General features: G+C 37.2%; 2 protein-coding genes across 9 annotated transcripts; one reads left to right on the forward strand and one right to left on the reverse strand.

Annotated features, from left to right (window-relative positions):
• The first annotated feature begins 898 nt into the window (after positions 1 to 898).
• On the forward strand, positions 899 to 3,941 carry LOC130729233 (copper transporter 2-like). Its single transcript, XM_057580908.1, has 3 exons — positions 899 to 1,028; positions 1,315 to 1,410; positions 3,354 to 3,941. The coding sequence occupies exon 3, from the start codon at positions 3,363 to 3,365 to the stop codon at positions 3,774 to 3,776; it is 414 nt and encodes a 137-aa protein (XP_057436891.1). The 5' UTR covers positions 899 to 1,028; positions 1,315 to 1,410; positions 3,354 to 3,362; the 3' UTR covers positions 3,777 to 3,941.
• A 1,950-nt stretch (positions 3,942 to 5,891) lies between these two features.
• On the reverse strand, positions 5,892 to 18,238 carry LOC130729232 (uncharacterized). 8 transcript variants are annotated; one of them, XM_057580902.1, is made up of 21 exons: positions 18,081 to 18,238; positions 17,472 to 17,579; positions 17,245 to 17,330; positions 16,567 to 16,687; positions 16,415 to 16,472; positions 15,471 to 15,605; positions 15,293 to 15,343; positions 14,974 to 15,149; positions 14,737 to 14,814; positions 14,533 to 14,644; positions 8,512 to 8,596; positions 8,380 to 8,431; positions 8,244 to 8,305; positions 8,056 to 8,171; positions 7,837 to 7,958; positions 7,454 to 7,522; positions 7,230 to 7,287; positions 6,929 to 7,002; positions 6,671 to 6,719; positions 6,505 to 6,584; positions 5,892 to 6,260 (listed from the first exon to the last, which is right to left on the reverse strand). In XM_057580902.1, exons 6-21 carry the CDS (start codon positions 15,532 to 15,534, stop codon positions 6,198 to 6,200), a joined length of 1,311 nt encoding a protein of 436 aa, XP_057436885.1. In that variant the 5' UTR covers positions 15,535 to 15,605; positions 16,415 to 16,472; positions 16,567 to 16,687; positions 17,245 to 17,330; positions 17,472 to 17,579; positions 18,081 to 18,238; the 3' UTR covers positions 5,892 to 6,197. The 8 variants fall into 8 exon arrangements, with proteins under 8 accessions (XP_057436885.1, XP_057436890.1, XP_057436883.1 ...); XM_057580907.1 differs by lacking the exon at positions 16,567 to 16,687 and having other exon boundaries at positions 6,505 to 6,581; XM_057580900.1 differs by lacking the exon at positions 16,567 to 16,687.
• Positions 18,239 to 19,262: the final 1,024 nt, after the last annotated feature.

Consider the following 19,262-nt stretch of genomic DNA (forward strand, 5'->3'; position numbering starts at 1 on the left):
TAAGAGAACATTTATGCAATAATGTATTTTTTTTTTGGTCAAAGCAAAAATGTATTTTCATCTGGGGTCGTTTCAATCATTTGGGATGCAGTGGTCAAATTCATGCAATAAAGTTGAAAATTTACTTATTTTAGTTTGTGTTGTGTAGGTCGCTAATTAAGTGAGCCCACTGCATATTGTCTAAAAGATCGATAAAAAAAAAAGGAATAATTGAAGCTTTGATGTGCCGTAGCCCATATGCAATTAAAGGATTTATACCCTTATTATTTATTAAACCTTGTCTGCTACTGTCACGTGAGAGAGGAAAAAATAAATTAGAATTCTCTAGATTGAGAAATTGGAGAGCCACCAAATAGGAGGGAGGCAGAGAGATTAAAGTATCTATCATCATGTATCTAGTGAATTAATGCCCACAGTTTGTGAAAAAAATTTGAAGGATTTGAGTCTAAAAATGCAGAGAACAAGGTATTCCTAATTTAGAGATGGGTAAATTTGAAGTACATGAATGGTTCTTCAGTGGCTAAGCATATGAGCAGTTTATAAAAAAATTGTGAATCAATTGACTACTGTAGAGGTTCCTTTTCTGATGATCTCTTTGAATTGTTGTTGCTCATTTTAAAACTTGCTCTCATTTTATTGTTGGTAAAGAACATAGAATTTCTTTCCATGCTTACCCTTGAGCCTTAAGTGACTTTTGAGTCTGATTACTTCTTTTTATATATATATATATATATATATATATATATATATATATATTATTTATTTATTTGTGGGTTCTGTCAACTTGTGGTCATAAGTTATGCATGATATCTTTTGAGAAAGCCCTTTGAAAAACAAAACAAAAAATTCATTCGCTTTTTATTATGACTATTTTACGAAAATGTTTACATGTTTATTTTGGAAGGGTTACTATTGTGCCCACAAAATTTTTGGTGTTACACTCTATATATAGCACAACTCTTTCCTCCTTGAGGCGAATACAACAACTCTGCGGTCATGAACTTTGCTTAGCACTACCATATTCCTAGGTATGTGAATCTCCAATTGCATTTGCATTACTCAATGCAACGTTAGCATATACAAAATCCCATCATATTATCATATTGGCCATGGGCATAAACATATAAATACATGTGTCACACTCATAAATATATCATCAGGCATTCACATATATTCACACTGCAACACACATTCACATTACATCACGCACCATTAGCAACCTTAGACAACCAATAGCAAGCACCCCCGTGATAACATAAACCTAGCTTTCAGCCAAGAGGTAACCCCTCCTACCTAACTTGGATTCGATTGCAGATTTGCAGGTTCTTAAGGGTTTGAAGGTTCCTCTTTCAAGTCTTAGTATTCTCAGGATGTTCAGTGTTCGCCTTCTTATCCAAGATCACGTATCAGGTTAGCTCTGCAACGAGCTTTAATATCTCAAATATCATTTTTAGATATAGCACGTTATATACAACTTTGGGTTATTCTCGGCCTCCACTACCCCTTATAAGCTTAAGTTTAGGGTTCTTAATCACTTTCTTATTCAATGATATTCATTTCACTTAACTTATCCATTTTAACCAAATATTTCATTAATCTCTCATTCCATGCCCTCTTCCTTTGTTTCATTAAACCTAATTTTGGTCTTGCATATCCATGAACTATGTTAAACTGACTTAAGTTAGCATCTCATACTAGGGTTTGTTATTCACTAATCTTATTTAGTTTTATTAAATTTAATTAATCATGAATTACCTACATTAACCTAAATTAATTAATTCTCATTCTAATCATCCAATTCCTCCCTTAATCAACATATGTAGCGTACCTATCTAGGAACATAAATTACTCTATCATACACCCTAAGTTCTGTTCGTCCATCAAAGTTACCATTGTTAAGTTCCTCAAGCTGAAAATTACAGCTTCCATGGAAAAACTCATGACTTAGCTTTTCTTCTCTGTTGTTCAAATCCAAAGCACTTTTAAGTTTACATATAACATAATTCAGTAGGTTCTGTGGCAAGGATTTGTGGTGTTCATCACCTTTAAGGTGTTGATGATAGTGGTCGAGGAGGGTGAAACTTTTTTCTCCTCCGCTGGCTCAATCTTTCCTTCCCTGACCTCACCATTATCGTCTACGTGTTTTATTGAATACATTATGATACACATAAGCTATTTATCGTGTCAACTTGACCCTACATGCACAAAACTAAGCATGTATATTCATTTACTTGGTCAACTCAAAAATGCTATAACCATGGCCTAAAACTACATTTTTCCTATTTATAATCATTGAAATAAGCTCAATGATTGATTAGGAACGGAAGATACCTCGAAAATTGAATTCTGGAAAATTTCCAGATTTGAAGGACACGAGCCCAAAAATGCTTCAAACGCGACCACAGTGATGCTAAACTCACCAGAATCGACCTTTTCACGCCTAGAAACACTTTGACACAAGAACTTTAGGGAACTCAACAAGGATTTCAAAGAACAAAGAAGAGAAAGAAGATGGCCATGGAGAGGATTTCTAGTTCTAGCTAGTTGCAGAGAAATAGAGTTTTGGGAAGGCGAAAGGAGGGTTCCATGGCTTAAGAGGGGGTGTATTTCTTAAAGGATTTAGGAGAGGGAGAGGTGCCAAGTAGCCATAGTGGTGTTTCCTTCACCAAGTGATTTTGGCTCTCCTTTGTCACCAGCATGTGACTTTAGACTCCTCTCCAATTACCTTTAAATTCTAAATAAGTCCGTAATTAATTCAGAAATTTGTTTCTTCCCCCATAAAAATAATTATGTAATATAGTGAAATCGAGATGTTATACCACACGAGATTCCTTCTCCTTTTTTCACAGTATTCACATATTTTTATGTGAATATTGTTTGGTCTTTTTAGCATCCAAAAGTTTTTTGAGAATGCTGAGTACGCAACCTTCGAAGTTCGAAGGATTTTTTATTGTATTAGCATTCACAAACTTTTTTTGGATGTTAACAACCTCAACCAACTCACCCTCCAAGCTGGCCAAAATTACCCAAGGAGACTAAATAAATTTTTTTACACCTTGTTTTGTTAAAAAAAACATTCACATTATTAAAAAAAACTATGTAACAAGAATTCTAAAATTCTGACTCATATTTCGAGGAGACTTTCCCTGATGACATATCAACATTTTACTAAGCAAAAGAGAATCATTTTGAGCCCAATTTTTGTCGATTTCACTTCCAATATGACATGATATGGACAAAATAGTGCCAGTCATGAAAGCCTTAAAATATAGCCCAAGCTAACGCACGCAACTCTAAGTCTCTATCACCATTGGTTCTTCTTCTCTATCACAATTACATTTTTTTCACCGCAGGCAGAGAAGATGGACATGCCCATGTCTAACAGCACGATGCCGATGGAGATGCAGATGAGTTTCTATTGGGGAAAACATGCCACAGTGCTTTTTTCTGGGTGGCCTAACAACAGTGTTGGCATGTACATCTTAGCTCTCTTTTTTGTGTTCTCTTTAGCCATTACGACTGAGATTTTGTCGAACCAGCCACTCGTCAAGCGCGGGACTAGTCCCCTCAAGGGAGGGCTTATTCTGGCTTCTGTCCATTTCTTTCGCACCGGTCTCGCTTACCTGGTGATGCTTGCTGTCATGTCCTTCAACGTTGGAATCTTCATAGCTGCTGTTGCTGGACACACCTTGGGATTTTTCATTGCAAAGTCTCGTGCTATTGCGGTAGCAAACAAGGAAAATCAAGAGTCCTCCTCTCCTACTCTCAAAATTTGAATTGGTTTTCTGTACTATATATGCATGCATGAGTGTGATGTTAATTACATGGATTTCCTTTAAGCTTTTCTTGTTTATTAGATATGTAGATTGGTTAGCAGTGCCTGCTTGTATTTCTCAAGTACTTCAAGTGTGTTCAAATTAATATTCTGGATTGTTATTTAATTTCTTGGTACTTTTTACCCCTCCTGTATGTAGAAATAAAAATTATTTTACTATATAGGTCATTCTTTGAGTTTGCAACCCAGAGACGTGACTAAGAAAAATGAAACCAAACAGCGTTGCGTTGATTCATGTACAAACACTATAAAGCATCGATTAAAAACCATCATAAATTACAGGTGTCTAAATGTCTGTAAGGAATGAGCAATACATTTATCAATTATGGGAGTTAAATCACCCGTTCTTCTAATAAAAAATACACACATTTCCTATCGAGTACTCGTTCTACAAGAAATCAGTGGTACACAGATCATTTTTGGGAGTCAAATCATTCATCCTTCTAATGTAAAATACACATATTTCTTCTGGAGCACTCATTCCTTATAAAAGTAATTTTTTTTCAAAGTACCATACGAACTAAAGTGGAATCCTTCCGGATAATGTTCTTTTTTCTTGTACATAAATTTAGGAATCGAACCCCAAAGTAGAAAATGCTTAAAGAGATATGTGCTTCTTCGCTTCTTCCCAGGGCCGGCCCTGAGCCTATGCAAGCAGGCCCACAGCCCAGGGGCCTCCAAAAAGAAGGGGCCCCAAAAAAAATCTCATTAAACTTTCCCCTAAAATAAAATTTAGTTATAATAATTAATGTTCAAGATGTTATTAGCTGGTATTAGGGGTCTATTTTTATTATTGCCCAGAGCTTCCAAAATGTCGGAACCAACCCTGCTTCTTCCACTCGAATAAACCCTTTATTGGTGAAATGCCTCATTATTTAAGAAATTGAATTACAGCCAATTTCTCAATATCCAAGTGAAGCTTATAGTATGCCTTCGTTCATTTGAAGCTAGGCGCGCATTTGAACAAAAAAGAAACTGGGTAAGTATGACACATCTTTCATGATATTATTAGAAACCATCGCCGATGATGATAACGACGATAACAATAATTTGATTGGCAGTTTATTACATGAAATAGAATTTATTTGAAATTAGTAAAAGAAATGATGAAGAGCATAGACGGCACCTTACTATGACCAGTATAGTGGACTTTTGACCCTAGAGCGGCACATAACGACAACGGGAGAAAACAAAACTTAGTTTTTACAAAGCTTATGACACATGCATGAGATGGACATTACAAAGTTTATTGGAATTATTAAGACATGATTTTCAATATATGTAGCTTTATTGTTTTTCTTTGTATTTTTTTTGTTTTGTGCTGATATATTGACAAGGCATTGTTTGTATTTTGATTTGGGTTGTATATGGGCCAACTTATGTTTAGGTTTAATTTGAGAATTATGTTATATAAGATTAACAGTTAGGATTGAGCTTAGCATGAATATCGACCAACTAGGGTTTTGAACTTGTATATTTGTCTTTTTCTTGTGTCAAATTGTACATTGGTCTATAATAGGGTGTTTGCTCACTTTGAGCCAAGTTGAGCCTTAGGAATCTGGCCCAACTTGCTTCGGCCGAATTTCTTAGTAGCTCCACCTATATATGAATCTTTTCTTTGTATTTAGAATATTTTGGATCATTTGTTGATATTCATATCTTGTAAGTGGTATAGAAACTCTTTAGTTTTCTCTCTAGAAAACCTCATTGGAAATTATCAAGTGTGCTATCACTTGTGATTTTCCCTCACCAAATGCTTATCATTATTTATTCTCATGGTATGTGGCGCATAACTCCTCTTCTCCCTTTCCACTTTATAGTTCTTATCCTTTTAGTTCCTTCACCCACAAGCAAGTTAACATCCATGACAAAGGTTAGATCTATGGAGTTGGAGCTTGGATCTACATCAATTGGTATCAAGAGTCTATTGCTTGCTTAAGGTTTGAGGATTTGGATCGTATTCATGTTTTCATGGCTAATCCAACTATGTATACCAACAATTACCAACAATTGGCTAATCCAACTATCAGTTGTTTGCTGGAGCAAAAAAGATGTATAAGAATAAACTAGCAATCCTTTACAAACCACTTCATAAGAATCACTGCTACACGCATGGCATAAACATCATAAGATAACTCAAATCGCCTAAGCTTTTTCTTCCAAAATTTATGCAAAAGATGCAACCCAGATTAAAAATCAACTGCTTTCTCTAATGAAATGTTAATAGAGAGGTTGTAGTTGTTGGGAAAGGCCTTAGTAATTCTAAAATACCATGAACATGTCATCCTTTGATCGTATGAACTGGAGTGGCCCCATTGTTTCCAAAAGCTCCTTACATGAACAATGAATATGTGATGGGGCACTACCAACCGAGGGAATTCTTTGACTGCTGCAATTTTAAGTTATAGGAACTTTCTATCTCCTCCTGCAGTGTTCATGGTCTAACATCAGTTATGACATAAGGCTGAATCTGTAATTACATATTATTCTCAAATTATTAAGATTTACAGCATCAACACCAACTTTTGGAGAGGTTGCCTAATGGCACTCAAAGTTTTGGGGTAGAATACAGATGTATCATGTATGCATTGCACAAGCTTTTTAATGCAACAATAAAATGTTGTTTGGGTGAAAACTTACTATTTTGAACAATTAAATATGATCTATACCTTGCAAGCTTTAAGTAAAGGCTGTAAGAATGATGATCTGAAGAACGTTATGTCATTTCCAAGCGAAGTTCCCTTCCCTTCTGGTATCAAACAAGGTATCAAAATCACTTTCACTAGTACTGGATTCCAAGTCGCAATTAGATTATGGAGTACAAAATTAACATACCACCATCAACATCAGCTTTCGAGCCTTCATTATTAAGCTCTTCTAGCAGCTGCAACATTGAAAATTAGGATAAAGATTCACATAAACATATGAAATGCTGATAGATGTGTAGTTCACAGAGTAGTGGTAGGATAAAATGGAGATGTTTCCTTTTTCACACATGAGAATAGGTTGAAGGGTGCTCGGTTGCGACTCCAAGTAATAAATGGAAAACATATCTATAAAAGCTGAACAAATAGTTGAGAAAATTATGTTTACCTGCGAAAGAGTGGGAACTGTAGTAGGATCAAACTCCTCACACCGATTTGGATCGATAGGGACACAGACACGGCCTAGAACAAAGAAAATGACCATGTTATGCTCAACGATCAAATTATCTTAATGAGTATCTAAAAATTTTAATTTGAACAAATTATCATTTCAGTTTTCTATTTTAAATATCAAAAGTAAAACTGAAAGGCAATAGCACATGATTGAAATGTATCAGTAAATTATCAACCTTCATGTGAAAAATCAGACAGCTCAATAACAAATTGTACACAGCATACAAGACACTGACCTGTTTTTGGATGTACACAGAATGGTGCTTTAAGCAAATGATTCATATGTTTTGAAACCTAAAACATGAATCGTCATAATGAAATCCAAAAAAAAGTTAGCCAATGGAAGTGTTGGTCGTCTATATATACTTGCTGCCAAGCACTATGAATGTGCAAAACTATGACAATAGCATGAAAGGTCGAAGAGGATTGGCAAATAAAAGGAGGCAGGTGATAGGAATACCTCCATATCTAGCCTGGGGTAAGTATAGCAGAACACAATCTCTTCAACGCACCTTCGTAGTCCTTGTGGCTACAAAAAGGATTAACAAAATATTAAAAATAAATACCAACATCAAAATAATATTTGTTACAGCAAATGTTGTATGATTTCCTGCAATGAAACATATAATTTACAAGTATACTAAACAAACAATGGAAGAAAGTAAATACTATTTTATGCTACAGCAAGAATTTCCAAACCAATCTATTGCTGATGAGACTGAGACTCTGAGAGAACCATGCTCATTCAAAAAAAAATTCATCGATGTGCAAATATGGCAGAGTTCAGATACCACTGTGACACTGTCAGCTTGATTCTAAATTACCCAAAGGGAATTTTTCTACCTTATTTTTTCCAGATTGCAGCAATTGTTTGCACTGTTCCCATCGCACAACATTAATGTCTTCTTTTGTACTAGAGGACCGTCTACTGTCTTGCCATTTTCCCCTAAGTTCAGAAGCAATAGCTGCAAAAGTAACTCATGCCTTGCATAAGATAATAACAGGAAAGTGAAATAAAAATATTCATATGATGGAACGAATGAAACAAAGAAAAAATAGTACATTCATCTGGAATCATGTCAAGGATCTTCTCATATCTCTCCTCAGTAGCAAGTAAATTTTGACTTGTCAGTAGATTTTTCTCAAAGAAATGTTTGAGAACGCTAGTGTATGATGTTCTGGAAAAGAAAAATACTGCTTAAGATATGAAACAAGAATATGAAGAGCACATCATCCATATTAAGACTTACGCCAAGAAAGGATGAAGAGCAGCGCCAGTCAAAGAAATCTTCTTATGAGTATTTTCATTGCCCTGAACAGAATATGAAATCAACAAACATGATAAAAGTATTGACAAGCTCACTAGTCGTTACTAAGGGATACTACCTTGTAGACACGAAAATAGTCAGCAATAGCAGCTCTTTGCTCATTAGTCAACCTGTACGAGTAAACATATTTCAATATATGATAATGTGCATGGTCACAAGTGGATTATTACTAGATTGCTTTTTGTCTCACCTTCTTGCCTTCCGATCACAAACCCAGCAATGAACACCTCTTCGTCCACTATAGACCCAGAGAATGTGCTTGAAACCAAAGTCATCTGAAAAATGTAGCCCCAAATCAGACATTAGCACAACAGTTACCATGGGTCCAGGAGATTCTCCCCCCTCCCAAACACCCATTTGATTTGGTAGAATGGTGAACAAAATTTAGTGAATTCAATAATCACCAGATAAATTCAATCATATTCTGTAATAAGTTAATGCATATGAATTTATGGCAAGTTGGATATGATTGAATTTATCAGCCCTTGACATAGTGATTCAGCCATTATGTACAGTGGAATAATAGAAAAGCGATGAAAAAAATGCCCAAGGGATGTCCGATGAACCTCAACATGTAATAGGCGTAAAATCAAAAAGCTAAATATCACAAAGTAAATGCTAACATAAGCACTAAGCCTCATCTAACCGAGATATTATGGAATGTTGACGCCATATGTTTCCCAGGATCAACAATGATTCAAATAACTAAGAAGCTGAAATGTACAATATGCAGCTTAGCTTTCTGTTGTAAATAAGGAATTAATATAAGAATTATTATTAGAAGATTATATTCAGTATTAGGAGATTTATTCTCTTATTAGGAGATTGTGTACATAATTAGTTATTTCCTTATTTAGGATTAGTCTTCTTCTATATAATGTAATTACCCTTTGTATTCTGATTAAGAAGTAATAATACAATTTCTCCTACTTTCAAGTTGGTATCAGAGCTCCCGATCTTGGGAGTTCTGCTTCTGCGAAAAAAACCCTAGCCGTCTTATTACGGCCCTTTTATCTGGTAACGTTTCCTGTTTTGCCACTGTTGGCTTATACCGTTTGGAGGCCTGTGCTCTTCATCACCGGCCTGCCATCCTCTGTTCGTTACTCCGATTGCACAGAGAGGGTTCCCCGTGCCTTTTGGTCTTGTTCTGAGGGTCGTTTCCTCACTTTGTTGGTGTTTTTTCTTGAGAAGCCTTTGGTTCTTCCATTCAAGGAGAGTGCAATCTTCTCTGTTTCTGTTATTTTTCCTCTTGTTTCCCTTCTACAGTAACATCTCTCAGTATGTCTGGAGACGAGATTCCCATACCTAAGGAGAAACTCACTTCTGGAGTGAAAGTCTCTCTTCCACCTTTGACCCACAAAGATCTCCCGGTATTACAAGGTTCCTTTCGCTTGGATGGGCGCAACTACCTCCAATGGTCTGAGCTCATCCGTCACACTCTCATAAGTCGCAAGAAAATCAGTTATATTGAAGAAAAAGCCCCTGCTGAAACTGATCCACAATATGACACATGGCGTGAAGAGAATTCTCTTATTATGACCTGGTTTTGGTACTCCATGATTCCGGAAATTAGCCGGAATTATATGTTTTTCCCTACTGCTAAGGAGATTTGGAATAATCTGGCACATGCATATTCTAAGAAACAAGATCTCTCAGCTTGTTATGAATTGGAAAATAAAGTTTTCAATCTAAGCAAGGAACTCTCTCCGTGACAGATTACTATGGGACCTTGAATGGTCTATGGATTGAATTAGATCAGTATCAAAATCTGAAGATGAAGTGTGATGCTGACTCCACAACATTGAATAAATTTATTGAAAAAGCGCGAATCTTTAAGTTTCTCTCTGGGCTTAACTCTGAATTTGATCCGATTCGGGTCCAAGTTTTGGGTAAAGAGCAACTCCCTTCTCTCTCAGAGGTGTTCTTTATAGTTCGTGGTGAAGAAACTAGGAGGACAGTGATGGTGGAAGACAAATCAGTTGATGGTTCAGCCTTAGCCTCTGGAAAGGGTCCCATAAAAGGATCCACCTCTTCCGGACACCCTAACCGTGATGATCGCCCCAACCGTGATGATCGCTTCAACCGTGATGATCTCTTCAACCGTGATGATCGTTGCACTTACTGTAAGAGGTCTGGTCACACCAAAGAGTACTGTTTCAAACTTTATGGAAGGGAAAACGTCCTTAGACGTATGAGGGGGTCCAAAGGTGCTCCGCAGAGACGCGCAAATCACACAACTTCTGACATGGAAAATGATGGTGAAGTCCCACCTGTACCACCAGCAGAAGATGTCCCTAGCCTTAGCAAAGCAGAATTGGAGCGTCTGAGAGCTTTTATGGACTCATTGAGTAAGCCCTCTGGTTCTTGTTCTCTCACAATGACTGGTAAGAGTTCTACCTTCTTATCTCTTAATGCTTTGAGTACTGAAAATGACTGGATTATTGACTCTGGTGCTACAGATCATATGACACCTCACCCCTCACATTTATCTTCTTATTCCACTTACCCTGAAAAACACTATATCACTGTTGCTAATGGATCCCAAAACCAGATTACGGGATGTGGTAATATTCACCTTAGTCCATCTCTTCCCTTAAAGCATGTGCTTCATGTCCCAAAGCTTTCTAACAATCTTTTGTCCATCCATAAACTCACTCGAGACTTGAACTGTGCTGTAACCTTTTTCCACTCACATGGTGTTTTTCAGGATCTTGCCACGGGACAGATAATTGGGATTGCTAAGGAACAGGACGGGTTATACTGTCTACGGCACGAGGAAAGCAAGTGTCATCAGACGAATTCAGAGTCCTGGAATACTTCTCAAATATGGTTGCGGCACAAGCGTCTTGGGCATCCTCCTTTTAGTATTCTTAGGACCATGTTTCCCCATTTATTTTCAAAAGTGTCAGTCGAATCTTTTCATTGTGATGTTTGTCAGTTTTCTAAGCATCATCGTTCAACTTTTCTTCCTAGTAATAATAAATGTGCTCAACCTTTTGATCTTGTTCACTCTGATGTGTGGGGACCTTCGTCCATTTCTAATGTTTCTGGTGCAAAATGGTTTGTTACTTTTATTGATGATTGTACTCGGATTACATGGGTTTTTCTTATGAAAGATAAGTCTGAGGTGTTTCAATTATTTGTTAACTTTTTCCACATGATTAGAACACAGTTTGGGAAACCTATTAAGAGGTTAAGGTCAGACAATGGGAAAGAGTATGTTAACAAGAATTTTTCTGAATTTCTTACAAAAAATGGTGTGGTTCATGAGTTGACTTGTGTTGACACCCCACAACAAAATGGGGTTGCTGAAAGGAAAAATCGTCATCTTCTTGAAATCACTCGAGCTTTACTCTTTCAAATGAATGTTCCTAAGTTTTATTGGGGGGAAGCTGTCTTGACTGCTGCTTATTTAATTAATAGGTTACCTTCTAGGGTTTTATCTAGTGTTAGTCCTGTGCAGGTTATGACTAACTTCTTTCCGTCTGTGCCCATTAAGTCAGGTCTTCAAAGTCGTGTATTTGGTTGTTCCGCCTTTGTCCATGTTCACGGTCATCATCGGGGTAAGTTAGATCCTCGGGCTATTAAGTGCATCTTTATAGGATATGCCTCAGATAAAAAGGGCTACAAGTGTTATCATTCTCCTAGTCGTCGTGTCTATATATCCATGGATGTTACTTTTCAAGAATCAGAGTCTTTTTATCCCAATCCTCAGCTTCAGGGGGGAATACTCAGGAAGTTGAGTCTCCAGAATTGTCTGTTATTCCTCTTCTACAGGATCCCTTGATGCCTTCCTCTATTCCTATCACTGAGGACAGTGATGATGATGACAATGGTCCTGAACTAGTACCAAATCAGAATGATGACAATGGTCCTGAACTAGTACCAGATGAGAATGATGACAATGGTTCTGAAGTAGTACCAGATCAGAATAATGTTGACAGGTTCAGGATAAAGTACCAGCGGAAAGTAAAACCCGTCAACAAGTCCAATCGTCTGATCCTGAGGTAAGTGTTGCGAACCCTGAACCTAGTAATTCCTATGAGCATAACCTTGATGACTTACCTATTGCCTTACGAAAAGGAAAACGTTCTTGTGCCAAGTACCCTATATCCCAGTTTGTGTCTACTCAAAATCTTTCTGTGCAGCATCAGAGTTTTATTTCAGCTATTGACTCTATTAGAGTCCCTACATCAGTACAAGAAGCATTAAAAGATAAGAACTGGATTCAAGCCATGAATGAAGAGATGCATGCACTGGACAAAAATGGAACTTGGGAGATTGTTGAGAAGCCAAATGACAAGAGGACAGTAGGTTGCAGGTGGATTTATACCGTGAAGTACCGATCTGATGGCACACTTGACAGGTATAAGGCGAGGCTAGTTGCAAAGGGATACACCCAGACCTATGGAATTGATTATGAAGAGACATTTGCTCCGGTAGCAAAAATGAACACTGTAAGGATCATTCTTTCCTTAGCAGCTCATTTTGATTGGGAGTTGCAACAGTTTGATGTTAAAAATGCTTTCTTGCATGGAGATTTGGAGGAAGAGGTGTATATGGAGATTCCACCGGGGTATGACCCTACTTCAGGAAGAAATAAGGTGTGCAAACTGAAGAAGGCCCTATATGGGCTCAAACAGTCACCCCGAGCTTGGTTTGGGAGATTCACTAATGCTATGGTGTCTCTGGGTTATAAACAAAGCCAAGGTGATCATACCCTCTTTATCAAACATACTCAAAATGGTAAACTCACTCTTCTGTTAGTCTATGTAGACGATATGATCATTGCAGGTAATGATGAACTTGAGAAGCAGAATCTGAGGAAACAGTTGGCAGCCCAATTTGAAATGAAGGATCTTGGAAAACTGAAATATTTCCTAGGTATGGAGGTGGCATACTCGAAGCAAGGGATTTTCATATCTCAAAGAAAGTATGTCCTTGATCTTCTCAAAGAGACTGGTAAATTGGGTTGTAAGCCCATTGGAGTGCCTATAGAGCAAAACCACAAGATTGGAAGTAGTGAGGAGGACCTTAGGGTTGATAAGGCTCAATATCAGAGACTTGTGGGGAAGCTCATTTATCTATCTCACACTAGGCCTGACATAGCTTATCCTGTTAGTGTTGTCAGTCAATTCATGCATGACCCACAGGAGAGACACTTACAGGCTGTGGATAGAATCTTGCAGTATCTGAAGGCAAGTCCAGGGAGAGGTCTGCTGTTCAAGAAGAGTGAGCAGTTGTCTATGGAGGTTTATACTGATGCAGATTATGCAGGGTCAATTGTTGACAGGAGATCCACTACAGGATATTGTATGTTCTTGGGTGGAAATTTAGTTACATGGAGGAGCAAGAAGCAGAATGTAGTTGCCAGATCAAGCGCAGAGGCAGAGTTTAGAGCCATGGCTCAAGGAGTTTGTGAACTGTTGTGGATGAAGATCATACTGGATGATTTGAAAATAAAGTATGAAGCTCCCATGAGACTCTTCTGTGATAATAAATCTGCCATTAGTATTGCTCATAATCCAGTCCAACACGACAGAACAAAGCACATATAGATAGACCGGCACTTCATCAAAGAGAAATTGGATAGTGGTCTAATATCTACACAGTATGTCCCCTCAGGACTTCAGTTGGCTGATGTGCTCACCAAATGACTTCCCTTGGAGCGGTTTCGAGAGCTTACTTGCAAGCTGGGAATGATAGATATTCATTCACCAGCTTGAGGGGGGGTGTTGTAAATAAGGAATTAATATAAGAATTATTATTAGAAGATTATATTCAGTATTAGGAGATTTATTCTCTTATTAGGAGATTGTGTACATAATTAGTTATTTCCTTATTTAGGATTAGTCTTCTTCTATATAATGTAATTACCCTTTGTATTCTGATTAAGAAGTAATAATACAATTTCTCCTACTTTCAAGTGAGCTTTCCTACAGATATTCTCATTAACATTTAAAAAGAAGTCACATCTCTTTCTGCTTTGGCATAGTTAACCTATTATGCAGAGCTACAACTACATCTAGTAAAGTTATTTTCCCTGCTATGCTATGACTTGGGAGGATCATCCTTGCAAGGGAGCTTCTATTATTTCATAGTGTTTCCACAAATCGACTCTGTTCACTCCATGTCCTATCATTTAATGAACAATATAAATGACAAATAGCGCAACAACCTCCCCAATATCATATAAGATGCAAAGTTCTACCTCTCAAGGCCGTATCAATCACTTTGATAGCTATAGTCATCAACGGCCAGCAGTTCAAGCAAACATCCGCACCAGAGCAGCAGTATCTAACATCATCATAATCTGACATATCCTACAAAAACCCCAAAAGGATGAGGGTAACAAATGTGAAGAAGTCCACAGCGCCAAATGTTTCACTTAGAAGTTGGATTTTAAAAATCTTACTATATCAAAAATCAACTCTCTCTCAACAGGTGCGAAAACTTTATTATCACCCTGTGCATAGGCATGCCTTTTTGCAGGCTGAAACACATGTTAGGAAAAGACTAGGAGTAAATAAAATGAGGATTGGATAAAAGACAAAAGCAAACAAGCATCATCTCTGCTATGTCAACTCAGCACACACAAAACACACCGAATTAGTAATCAATAAATGATTTGGGAGGAAAGGGGACGTGTTACATCGACAGTGTAGACAGGTCCAATGTCTATCTTAAATGGGGACTTTTCTTTGATGGAGTTTTCGAGCTCAAGGGCATTGTTGAAAGATTGGAACCGCAGATAAATATCATTTTCCAGAGTGAATGAAAACTCTCTTCGGCCAAAGTAGGATGAATCACAACCAGGGTGCTTCCCATCTACACAATTAGATGCCCACGTGAAAAAATTAATAAGAAATGAAAATTTTCATTTCAATTTCAGGATGCATCATCATTCATCATAAACATGAGTTTGTTTGATGATAATTACTAATTGAAATAAAAAGGGGGGGTTTACATACCATTGCCATAAGACATCCATCTAAATATATCAGTGAAAGGAAACAACTTTCCTGGGGAAAATGAAAAGAAAAGAAGAGGAAACCTTTAAAAGGTTAAAATTCATTACAAAGAAATAGAGATTATACTAATTTCCCAAACTTAAGATGATAAAAAAGTGGGAATTAGAATGTAACTAACCGTAATATAGTTTGAGATAATTGGGATTGAAGTCAAGTTCTTGATCAGTAATCATTTTGGGCATCAACTGGAATTCCAAACTTGAAGTAGTTGAATTGAAGAGAGAAGTGAGTGATGATCTAGGATGCACAGATACTGGTACCGGGTGCATACGTTAGTGTATATGTAATTGTATATAAACATGATGAAATCATATACAAATTAGGGCTTAAATTAAAAGGGCATTCAAGAAACATAATATAATATTGTTCAACATCTCGACAAAAAAAACTAAAGCATGTTCAACATGTTGGAATATATGGAGAGGCAGAAGTTGTGCATCTCACTGAATAAGAAAAAAAAAACTACAAATAAATCAAACCAGTTTCTAACTAGAATAGTAATAGGGGGAAAAATGAGAATTAAACAAGTGATCACTCATAAGCTTTGACCTCATACAAGAAAAGGGTCAAGTTGCTATATAACTATTTCTCATTACCCAATTGCTACAACTATAAGCAACCAACAAGAATTTCCACATTGATAAACCCAGAGTACCGAAACAGAACCTTTCATTTTTGTCATCTGACTGAATTAAAACCATTCAAGGTGCACAACTTCAACCAGAAAATGAGAAAAGTTTCAGTGTCTAAGATCATAGCTACAAACAAATGATAGAGGTAATATCAAATTATTTATGAAAAGGAGGAAAATTAATCACTAGAAAACGCCAAATCTATGATGCAATTGATATATAAAGCCTCAAGAAAAACATGGTTTTTCAGGCTGATCTGGAATTAGAGCATTCAAAGCACAACCACAAGATAAATGAGTTAAACCCTAGAAATTGATCTCAAAATCCGAATACCAAGGAAGTGAATTCAAGTTTGGACGCATTTGAAACGATGGGCGAGGCAAGTAAACTTGTATGCAAGAGAACAGAGTAAGAGAAACCAAAGTCATACCTGTTGCAGATGACACGGCCAACGGCGACGGACGGCGGATTTAAGCAGCGGCGAGCGGCTGTAATGGGAGGCGGAACTCAGAGATAAGAGGCGTAAATTTATGGTTTGAAATGGGTAAAACGGCGTAGTTTCGACATAAAGTAGTTTATGACCTTCTGTATGAGGTGTGAGATGGCGGGAACATCAACATTTGTGGCGGGAAAATGAGAACACGAATAGCTTCATTTTAAGACTCAAACCCAATTCCTTCATTCCAATCACAGCCTACGAGTTCTGCTTTTTTTTTTGTTGGACCCAAATTATGGATTTTTTTTTGAAAGTAATAATGGACTTTTGTTGATAACCTTTGGGTGTGTTTTTCATTTGGATAAACAAATTAATTAAGTATTTTATGATAATAAGTGTGTCTATTTTTTACATAGGCACTACAATTAAATAGGTTAAATATATTTTGTCTTTCTGAAATAGGGGAGCAATTTTAGTCACCTACTTTCAAAACAAGAGGGTTTATTCACTGAACCAATTTAATTACATGGTATTAGTCTTCATTTTTCAAAAAAACCCGATGTGGCTAAAAGACTACTAGAAGTGGCGGATCCAGAAATTATGTGGAGCCTGGGCAACATTGGATATGTTTGGATCAGTTAGGAGATTTGGATCGGATAAAATTGAATCTGACAAAGACGTGATTTACGTTTGGATGCTTTCATATGAGTAACTTTGACTAAAATTGTATGTTAGTGTATAGTGTAATGACCAAAATGGTATATATATATTAAATAAAATCAAATACTAAACTAAGGAATTAACTTTCAGTTAGAATCCACCACCTTATAACACGTCGCAACTAGCTGGCAATTCCTTGCTAAAAAATGCCACTGGGCTATGAATGTTGCATCCAAGTGTATGAAAAATCCTTCAACATGATATAACATATCAGTATATTGCCACCACAATAAAATGGAAAGCCACCAGAATAATGGATGAAAACGAGTGCGAAATTGAAATAAAAAACTGGAGAGTTTGTGGATGATGTGAATCAAGAATAGATCATAACTTTCATGAGGATCATAGCTTAAAAAAACGCAAAGCATCAGAGAGTGGAATCCATCATCAGATTCAGAGGTCGAATCTGTATGTCCCGACGACAGGTCGTATGTGTGAGCTGCAAAATTGAAGCCAAAACCTTTCTTGAGGGCCAATTGGCAGGGAAAAATTGAAGACAAAACAGAGGAATTGGAATCCAAAACCTCACTCTGTCTCTCTCACTCACTCTTTCACCACAATGACTACATGCTTCTCAATCTCACATTCTGACTCTGTAACCACGTGCTTCTTCTCAAATCTCAATCTCACAATGAAATTGACAAACCGCCCACCCACACTCTCTCTGTCTCTCATAGTCTCACTTCTTCACTCACCCCCTTCCCACAGGCAACCACACCGCGTGACACAACCCTCTTCACCTCACCCACCGCCACTGCCTTGCTTCACTCACCGTCTCACACTCTCAGGCTCACGGTCTCACCCACCCACGCCAGCACAATCGATTCACAGAGATACAGTTCCAGACCCTCACGGCCTCACCCACCCACGCCAACACAATCGATTCAGAGAATCAGAGTCAGAGGACAGAGACAAAGTCACAATTGATTAAGAAGTTTACCTGCTTCTGCTTGGTGGTTTGGTGGAAGGAGCAATTGAACAATGGTGAGCAGAGGTGAAGCCGTGCGTGAAGGAAGTGGTGAAGCCGTGCGTGAGCAATGAACAATCGAGCAAGTGAAAGAATAGGGTTTCAGAATTTTGTTTTTATGAACTAGTCCCTGAATTTTTCCCTTACCTTTACATTTGTCCTTTTTATTTTATTTTTTGTGGCCCAAAATATGATATGGGCCAAAGAAAAACCTTTTTTTTTTGCCAGAGCCTGGGCACGGGCCCAGGGTGGCCAGGCAGTAGATCCGCCTCTGTGTCAGCATACTTACATGGTTAACTCAATGATGATTTGGACTTTCCACACACCTTCATATCATTCTTTCTTCCTCAACATATGTGTCTATTTATAAATTAATTTGAAAAGTTTATTAAAATAGCACAAAAACGATTTAAAGGTAGCTTGTATACTTACCATAGGCTCATATAAACATTTTATGAAAATTAAAGTGAAAACAACTTAAAATGTTGTAAGATCCAATAAGTCTTCACAGAGTAAGTTTTTTTAACAACATGCGACAAGCAACTAAGTGATACTAGTCGCAAGTTAATTAGCGGAGGCTGAAAAGCCTCTTGTAGCAATGAAGCCATTGAGAATTAGAGGAATTTCGTCTCAGTTCTAGGTATGAAAACCTAGAAGGTTCCTAGTGCTAGAACTTTTGAAAGGAGTCAAGTCATGAACAAGGGAGGTAGCAGAGGAGCGAACTTCAATAGTTTTCTAGACTCTTTCCTCCATTAGAGAAGAGTCTTTCGAGTGATGTGAAGCATAAGGGTTTTGCCAACCGTATGAATAATTTAGATTTTGGGAATCATTATTGTTAGAAATAGTAAGAAGATTAAACGACTAAGGTAATGAGATGGGTGCTACAGGAAAGAAAGAGAACAAAATAGCTGAAGAGCTTATGCAATAGAATGAATCGAGTGAGAAGGAAAAATTCAAAACTTGAGTTGAGAGAATAGATGCCAAATAATAACATTTTTTTTCAAGCAGGTTAAACAAATTGTTACATTATGATTATGATATTAGCACGTAACAACTAAAATTGAGAATGCAGGGCGGCAATATGTTGGTAGGAAAAAACTAGCCACCTCATAACGACTATAAATGTATGCCGAAAATGTGCATGATATGCAAGCA

The sequence above is a fragment of the Lotus japonicus genome, chromosome 1 (genome assembly GCF_012489685.1).
Source record: "Lotus japonicus ecotype B-129 chromosome 1, LjGifu_v1.2".
Classification (NCBI taxonomy): Eukaryota; Viridiplantae; Streptophyta; class Magnoliopsida; order Fabales; family Fabaceae; genus Lotus; species Lotus japonicus.